The sequence below is a fragment of the Bidens hawaiensis genome, unplaced genomic scaffold (assembly GCF_021521415.1).
Source record: "Bidens hawaiensis isolate Kalapana, Puna unplaced genomic scaffold, B.hawaiensis_p1.1 tig00049850_1, whole genome shotgun sequence".
Taxonomy (NCBI): domain Eukaryota; kingdom Viridiplantae; phylum Streptophyta; class Magnoliopsida; order Asterales; family Asteraceae; genus Bidens; species Bidens hawaiensis.
Window position 1 is genome coordinate 1 of NW_027498925.1, and position 9618 is coordinate 9618.

General features: G+C 33.9%; 1 protein-coding gene and 1 long non-coding RNA gene across 2 annotated transcripts; both read left to right on the forward strand.

The window, feature by feature from the left end:
* The first annotated feature begins 823 nt into the window (after positions 1–823).
* On the forward strand, positions 824–2153 carry LOC143598241 (uncharacterized). Its single transcript, XR_013147075.1, has 4 exons — positions 824–1028; positions 1114–1598; positions 1708–1857; positions 1955–2153. It is a non-coding gene; the product is annotated as an uncharacterized LOC143598241 (long non-coding RNA).
* Positions 2154–5608: 3455 nt separating this feature from the next.
* On the forward strand, positions 5609–7825 carry LOC143598240 (zinc finger protein BRUTUS-like At1g18910; the record flags this gene model as incomplete). The annotated part of the gene is made up of 5 exons (XM_077076509.1): positions 5609–5805; positions 5890–6027; positions 6803–7019; positions 7122–7253; positions 7658–7825. Coding segments are annotated over 5 exons (786 nt in total), but the record flags the coding sequence as incomplete, so codon positions are not given.
* Between the last annotated feature and the right edge of the window lie 1793 nt (positions 7826–9618).

Genomic DNA, 9618 nt, shown 5'->3' on the forward strand with positions numbered 1-9618 from the left:
TTTTTTTTAATATTATGATATGCACATAGCTTTTGTAGTTTTTAATTTTTAGCAAGTGTTGTAAGTTTAATTCTAGGTTAACGATTCAATTTTAGCCTATGTTAAAAAAAATCTTAAATATACCATCGCATATTTTGAAATATATATAGCAATCGGTTTTCACTTTTCACCATTATAGTATCTATATCTATATTATAAGGTAACTTTTCAGAATATTAAATGTTAATTAAGAGCTCCGGTGACTATCCGGCAACGTTGCAATCAACCTCAAATTCTCACTTTACTTGGCCTAGCCATTTAGTTAATTGCCCCTCTACCGTTACAGATCTCCCTACCTTCAATTCACGGCCTATTTAATTGTAAAATCCATATACTTTTCCTACAATCTGTCTACGGGTACGGGTTAATTGACACTAAATCCGGCGAGGCTCAATCCAATAACAATGGTAGCAGGAGTCGCCTCAGGTAACATCAATGGCGTTCGATTTTAGTTTAACAAAATTATAGGATTCATGCTTAGGGTTTCCATGTTTGTTCTGATTTGCTATTAATTTGGTAATCAGACTTATTATTTGCCCACTTTGGAAAGGATCCATGTATCCATTTTGTTGATTTTAACTTTTGTCTCAGGTAGCATGAATTGAGGTACGCCAGGTGTCCGATGGGTAACCCACCGAAAACATCGACTCAGTGCCGGCAAAAGCTGGAGAAGTACGGAAACGGTACCGTCCTGAGATTCAGCGTATTGGAAATACGCCGAGTGGTCACCGTCGACTTATTTAACTGAGTGCCCGCGTTTGGTCTTGTTATGTGTATACCCGTTCGCTATCAAATTGTTGAACGTTATATACAAACCCTGGCTTGTAACATTCTTTTATATAATGTTTATAAATATTTTTCAGATATTTCTTTGCTTGGTAACTGAAGTTTATTATAGTACTGATCATCCCCTTTGTATGCAGCTATGCCCAATGTGAGATGGATTTTGCCGGACTCTCATATTTCTCATGGTAACAATGATTATGGAGGTATGCGTTTTATTATGATTTATGCATTTATGGTTAAAAATGAGCCTATTTTTCTTTATATACTCATCTTCTTGAATGTTGTTAGCGGGCCTACTCTAACCAAAACTGCTGGTGATCTAGCAGTTGCAGCAGCAATATGTAGCAGGTATGCTGAATAGTTTATATTTTATAAATTCAATATGAAAAATGTTGTGTTTTAAATTCGTTGTGTTTGCAGGCCTCAGTTTTCTTGAGTTTCCTATCCCTAGCAATGTGGCATTCATTGTAGAATTCGGGCTTGGTGGCGAGCTTCGTACGGTGAGATATTTATTGTAGGCACCAAAAATTGAGTACAGTGGCGACCACGTGTACTGATGTTGGTAACTGTAGGCACCAAAATTTAAGAAGAGGGTGAGTACAATGGCGAAACGTGCCTAAAAAGTGTGTGTGCCGGTGCCGGATGTAAAGTTGTTGAAAGGGTTAGATTTTTGGAGAAATGGAGGTTTTGGGGCCCAAAGATTTAAAAAATGTTATAAGAGTGTGTTTGTAACATATCAGAACCCGATTCCATGGCCGACAAGTCGCGATGAGGTGTTGGTCCTCTTCAGTTTTATGTTTTGCATATGTTGTCAATGATTAGAGATTGATATTAACATTTTGGTAGATTAATGATATATGTTTATTTTGTGCTTAAATACAGGTATGGTACAGTAATGTTCCACATCCACAGCTAGCTGAATATAAGGGTGGGCAGAATTGGGTTGATGTAGACAAGGATAAGTTTAAGTTTCCGGGAGGCGGTACACAGTTTATTCATGGTGCAGACAAGTATTTGGATCAGATTCAAGAGGTATATTATTATCATTATTGTTAATATTTGTAATGTTGCATATTTCTAATTTACTGTTATGATGAACTTATTTTTCTTTTTATAAATGTTTTTGAAGATGGTTTCTGAGATTGTGTTTGGAAACCATACTCCTGTTGCATTAGATGTTGGATGTGGTGGGGCGAGTTTTGGTGCTTATTTGTATTCAAGAAATGTGCTCACGATGTCGGTAGCTCCGAAAGACGTACACGAGAACCAGATTCAGTTTGCTTTAGAACGTGGCGAGCCTGCAATGGTGGCAGCGTTTGCAACCAGGAGACTTTTGTACCCGGCTGTAAAGTTGTTGAAAGGGTTAGATTTTTGGAGAAATGGAGGTTTTGGGGTCCAAAGATTTAAAAAATGTTATAAGAGTGTGTTTGTTTGTATTTGTTCACATTCCTTTATCTTCAATTGCGCTCATTTATGTCTAAACTATGCACCTTTTGTTTAAATGACAAACATGATTGAGAACAACACTTTAGACATTTATTGTATGCGAACAAAAGTCTCACCGCAACACACGAGAAATGCTGGCAACATAATGAACCAAACTGCTACCAGCCGAATTCACATTGAGAACAACACTTTAGACATTTATTGTATGCGAACAAAAGTCTCACCGCAACACACGAGAAATGCTGGCAACATAATGAACCAAACTGCTACCAGCCGAATTCACATTGCCTCTCTGCCGCAACGCGCGGACACTCCTACCAGTATATAATTAGAAACCTAAAGATACAGTAACAAGTACATTTTTGTAATTTAGCTTTAGTAACAAGGACAATTTTGTAATTTCAATTGAAAGAAAAGTAATCAACATGGATTGTTACAATAAATTTCTTTGTTTGCACTTTAGCCCTCAGTGTTTTAATGTTTTTAATTTGTTTTTTTAACTTTTCTAAAATTTGTTTATTTTGCATATTAACCACGACAATTTTTATTGTTTTAATTTGTCCGTTAACACATCCACGCAATCCCTCTAAAACGGACTTGTATTTGCAGTAAAGTGTATAAGGTTGATTAAAAACGAAGTTGTATACACAATAGTGTATTGTAAGCTATATAACGAGTATTGGTATCGCCTTAGTACCCTAATGAGCTGAACCAATACCGACCACGTTCTTTTAATATTTAGATAAAAAAACTTTTGTGTCGAAGTGATAGTGGTTCAATGTGTTTGTATACCGAGAACAATGTTATTTTAATTTAGATAAACTTTTTTTTTTGTCGAAGTGATAGTCGCCACCATGTGTTTGTATATTGATGTTTTAATGTTTGCGTTCGTTGCCGAGTTTCCCGCACAATGTGCGGGGAACACCACTAGTTACTTTTATACAATGTGGTGTGGATTTTGGGAAAAGAAATTAATAAGCATATATATACTGTATTATACAATACGTATGTTGCATGGTATATTGTATTTTCTTGCATAAATCCTGTCTGATAATTAATACGTAGTAGTTTTTTCTGATTCTTGGATGAATAAACAAAAGAATAGGTCAAACACCTGTGGCCAAGAGCCCAAGACTATAACTTTGTCCCCAAGATATAACAGATAATATATCATACATGACGACACTAGTTATTTATTTTATTTTGTCACTAATGTAATGCATAAAGTACAATTAAAGCAAGATTCATTTTTTAATGTTCCGTGTGTAGATTAAACGCGCTAATATCATTAGATACTTTAAGGTGTACCGTAAAGTAGGATGAGATCGGGACCGTATCCGTACCTATACCCGAAAGTACCCGTATATAAAATCAGTAAATCTTGGTACCCATACCCATACCCGAATTATATGGTACGGGTACGGGTACAGGTACATGTACGGGTACAGGTACTTTGGGTACGGTACTCGCTTTGGTACCTCTTTGTTCTTTTAAAAAAAAAATCTCTACTAAACTAGGTATCGGTAACGGTACGATACCGACAATAAATTATCTATAATACCAAAACCGTAATACCGCAACCAAAACATAATACCAAAACCTAAACATGAAACAAATCAACCATAATATATATAAAATCCATTCCCTTTTTCTTTTCTTAGTTTATTGCTTCCTCAATTTCTATAGAAAAACATGAGAGAAAGTTAATACATGTTATTTAATTATATACACGATTACACATATACGTTTTAATGAAATAAAAATATACGAATACACAATATATGAATATACACATATAAATTGAGAATGAACTTATTCAACTAATATATATATTGTGTTTTGAAATCTCGCTTGAAAGCTAAGTAATAAATGTTGGAACCCTAATAAAAACCTCTACATATTCTAAACGGGTACCGTTATACCCGTACCCGAAAGTACCCGTACCTATAATCAATAAATTTGCATACCCATACCCGTACCCAAAAGATATGTACAGGTACGGGTACCGGTACAAGTACGGGTATTTAGGAAAAAAAAAGCTCATCCTTACCGTAAAGTGGCGTAAACTTTTTGTTTAATTTGTATTTGTTGAGGTTGAACAAGTCAAGCAAAAGAGCTATACAAATCAAACTATGTCTATGAATGATTAATACAAAATGTAGCATTAAGTGTAAGGTAATTACTTTGGCGAATAAAAGGATTGAATAACCGAATCATTACAAAAAAGAACTAACCGAATCAACCAAGAAACGAATGGTTTAGTTATGGATATTGTATAACTAAATTTTGGGGTTTGTTTATGATTTTATTTGTATAAAGAACAAGCAAACGATATTGAATCCTTAACTATAGTCAATGTGTTCGGTTATGTTTTATTTGAAACCAAAAAATGATTAGATTTTTGTTATGTGTTGCTCTAAAACCAAATTGCACCGAACTTAACCATACTCCAAAACTGAACTGAACTTTTAATCCGAACACACCGAACTTGTTGGAATTTTTGTTCTTTAATTCATACCCAAATTTATTATTCTCGGACAAAAGTTCTATACACAATTTCATTAATGAATGGTTAACACAAAATGTTAGGCCCAAGTTCATTAATTTGGTTCGGTTATGCACACTCTCGGAAATCAAGACAATAACCGTTAAGGGGAGTTTTTGCTGTTTGCTTTTAAATGAAAATTTATGAAGCTGGCAACAACGGATTTGTCTATTATTATGATTGGCTAAATAACCTATCACGCAATTATCACAACCGGGTATATAAGGTTTTGTGTGGTGTGTGTGTGTGTTCAAAAGCATGCCAACTATGATGACTTACATATCTTTTTTTATCGGTGTCTTATTAATAACATATTGGTGCCTTTATCTCTTAACCATAACAGATCGATCGATTTTGTGTGTTATTGTTAATTTTGGTTAACAATTCGATTTTTATTCACACCCCTAATTAGTAGGCTCCACAAATATTTTGTTATTCTTTATAATATAATGTGATATTGGAATTTAAGAAAACTATCTAGAAAAGCTAAATTCATAGTCTAAATGCATGATAGGTTTCATCCAAATAATTAAATCTAATAATCTTTAAAATATATAAAAATGTGAGTACATGGTAAGGCATGCTTAATGCCTTTTCCATCTCTAAACAAATGCCCCAATCATCACACAAACAACCAAACCCATACTTGTATATATTGACTCCTGAGGCTACATTTAGAAGAGCAAACACATTGGAACCTAAGAAGAAATTAATCATAATACAAAACCGGATACGATGAGGTTGATATCAGTCAGTTTTATACTTTTAGATTGTACCAATTTGTGAATTAATCGTGAACAAAAGTTACGTTTTTTGTTTTTTGTCAGCGCGCTAGATAATAATAACCATCCATCTTATTGCGACTCTCAAAATTTAGTGTTTGGATGCCAACACTACAAGAGGAACTGCAAGCTTGTTGCTTCATGTTGCAACAAACTCTTCACTTGCAGCCATTGCCATAATGAAGCAACTGATCACATAATGGATAGGTGCATGGATATATTATATATACATATATTTTCTCTTATAAACATAATAAAAAACAAAACATTGTATAAGATTTTCACATGCAGGAAGGCCACAACATTGATGATGTGCATGAAGTGCTTGATAATTCAACCTATTGGTCCAACATGCTCAACTGTTTCTTGTAACAACCTATCTATGGCTAGATATTACTGCCCGGTCTGCAAACTATTTGATGATGAGAGGTGATCATTTATTAAGATTATTATTATTATTATTATTATTATTATTATTATTATTAAAGGTGATCATTTATTAAGATTAAATCATATAGCTTGCTAATGGTTCGTGCCCTATTTATACTAAACCAAAACGTGTGATAACCCTTGGTGAAAAGATGCGATGGTCCGGTGTGTTACAGAAGTAACGTACCGTCGCCATCTATGTTTATATCAATAGGGTCGAGATACTGTACAATAATATCTTAACGTACGATAGGTACGCGAGACGCTCAAAGGCAAAAAAAACAAAAGGCAAAAATACTAAACGCTCAACCAAAAACCTAAAACGCTCTGCCAAAAACTCAAACACTCAAAAACGGTTTTCGTGAAGAAAAGTAAAAAAAATGATCGATTAACGATCCAAAACTGTTTATTTCGGTGAACCAATGATTAATTGGATATATATTGATGATTTCGAGATCTTGTGATGTGATTTCATGGATCGATTTCATGAAATATAAGTATTCTTGTACATTAAGCAATTATTGTATTGCATCTTTTCTCTATATCAATATTATTACAAATGATTACTAACTTAGGATAAACAAATATAATTCTAAACAAAGGATAAATTCAAAGATACATACAAGGACCGGCCATCCCCTGTAAACTTCTTTTAATAGACTGACCCCTGTGACTATATACCGATAGTTAACTGAAAATTTTCGGCCACTGATTAATTATGACTATTAATATTAAGTTTTTAACCTTTATAGATTTTGAAAATTGTTTCTAACAGGGAAATCTACCACTGCCCACACTGTGGCATATGTAGAGTGGGAAAAGGTCTAGGGATAGACTATTTCCATTGCATGACCATGTCAATTTCGGAGCATACGTGCAGGGAACGGTGTTTAGAAGACAATTGCCCAATATGCCACGAATATCTCTGGACATCAAAGACGCCTGTGAAGTCCCTTCCATGTGGTCACATAATGCATTCCTCATGTTTTCAGGTATTAATTCAAATATTTATTCTTATGTTATTCTTCAATCATATATATATATATATATATATATAACAACTCGAATCGACTCTTTGATGACGATTCTGTCAGGAATACACTTGCTCCAACTATACTTGTCCGATATGCAGTAAGTCATTAGGGGATATGCAGGCATACTTCGGGATGTTAGATGAACTGTTGGCTGAAGAGAAAATTACTGAGGAGTACTTGGGCAGGACAGAGGTATTATTAATTTATGAACATTTTCACCACGGCCATCTCCGAGAATCGTTAAAATATTTTGGGGTCTTAAGTAAAATAGTTTTTTATTTGGTTGTAACATTTAAATTTTTAAATGGGCTTATTGGGTTAGGGGTTATGGTTATGGTTTGGGTCATGAAAAGTTTATTTTATTTTTTAGAAAATTTGACTTAAATAAATTACGCATAAATATTTAAGAATGCATATGTTTTCATATATATATATATACATGTGTGTGTGTGTGGATTTTTTTTTAAAAAATTTGGGTCTATCGAGGTGATCGGTCATAAGCCCCCCCCCCCCCCCTTTTCATCACAACTGGCTCTGACATTCACTGTAATAATTTAAATATAATGCAATGTAAATGCGTGTATATTTCTTTTCAGGACATATTATGCAATGATTGTGAGAAGAACGGGAGTGCACCGTTCCATTGGTTGTACCATAAATGCCCTCATTGTAGTTCGTACAACATGCGTCTTATCTGAATGTGAGTGTGTGCAGTTTGTGTTCGTGTGTACACGCCCTGCATACACAATATGTATGAACCATGTCGTTTAAAAGACCCGTTGATTAGCATGTCAACTTTGTTTCTTTGGCTTGGAATCCATTGTATGCAGAAGGTTCAGATTTGTGAGAATATATTCCTATTCCTTGTTTTGTTTGAATTTTAATATATGTTCCAGTTGAATGGTTATGAACTATTGTTGTGCATTTGTGACTTGTGCCAATATTTTCGAGCAACGAATGACAATAAATAAATAATACCAATAACAGATTTTGTTTCTTGATCATAAAAACAAGACAACTAGTTCCAGTGTTTCACTATGGGTAAAAGCTAATGGATATTAAGCAAGACATGCATAGAAAGTACATTAAATAAATAGTAACAATAAGTACACTTTGTTTCTTGATCATAAATCTAATTTCACAGCATCAAACAACCGTCCACAAAACATTCATACGGCCGTTTTGACCAAAAAAGTCAAACTTTCAAAACTATTGGTCAGAATGGGTGTCCAACCAATATCCCGACAGCCAGTCTGATCATAGTCAGTCAAACTTTAAAAACATTTGGTCAAAGTGGTTGTCTTAACCCTATATAGGCGGTTGTTTGAAACAGTGTGGGATTAGATGTCAGACGGTGTGGCCATATCTTAGTATTTAATGATCATCATAATCTTAGATGGACGTGCTAGAAATCAAGAACTTATCAAGTAATGAATCTAAATGAGAACAGAAATGAAGTCACATAACATATTTTTCACTAAGTGAAACACATGTTAAGTAATTTTCGCAAAAGAGATAATTGTTTTCGTACTTGTTTCACTACATTCAAGTCTCGTATCGATAATCAACACACAAACTAAACGAATAACTCTCGTTTATATTAATCAGAAAATATCACTAAAAATTGATTACAAACCCTCAAACCCTAACTCGGTTTGACTCTTGATGAACCCTAACTCGGTTACATCTAGATGAAGCCTAACTTAGTTACATCTCGTGTGTGCCTCTTGGATGAACCATAACTCGGTTGCATCTCACACCACACAATCTCTAATGTCTAAGTGTCTAACCATACATCTGTTTATATAGACTAACCTAACTTGTTAGCCAAGACAATACCTATTATAATTACAGTACAATTGGAAAACATAACCACTATGACCTACTTGTCAATATTGGTCTCTCAAGTTCACCGACTTGTGAATTGGAGTCTGAAATTACTTCCAACATACATGAGGTGGTGTTAGATCGTGTAACACAAAACCAGAACTAGAAAGTTCCTTGACGGCACATGACCTAGTGGTCTAGGTGTTTACCCTCCAAAAGTGAGGTGATAGGTTCAAATTTTTACAAATACAAGGTTAGAGGAATTTCATGTATAAAAATTTGCTGGATGATCAAAACAAAATGGAAATGACATGAAGCATATTTACTTTTATTTTTATGGAAATAAAATACTCCGTAAGTAATTAGTTATAAGAATGGTATTTTTTTATCATTTATTATTTAATTAGATATACAGCTCAATTATGGTTTCTAATGTTGCTTCAAAGTAGATTTTTTTGTTGTATGACTGGGAGAGTTTTTGGATCCGTGGAGAAGTTAATTGTTTAGTCGAATCGTTGTAAATATTAATATTCATAAAAAACATTATACTCAGATGTCAAGAAAATAAATAAACGTAATGTACCAATATTGTAAAGTAAGTTCACATTCATGTCATTTTATTTTTCGTTAGTCCAATGTTATTTGTAATTCTTTTAGTTATTTGCTTACTGAAATTAACTCCAAGAAATTTTGAGGTACACTTAGTTGGTAGATGTAGAAGGCATGCTTT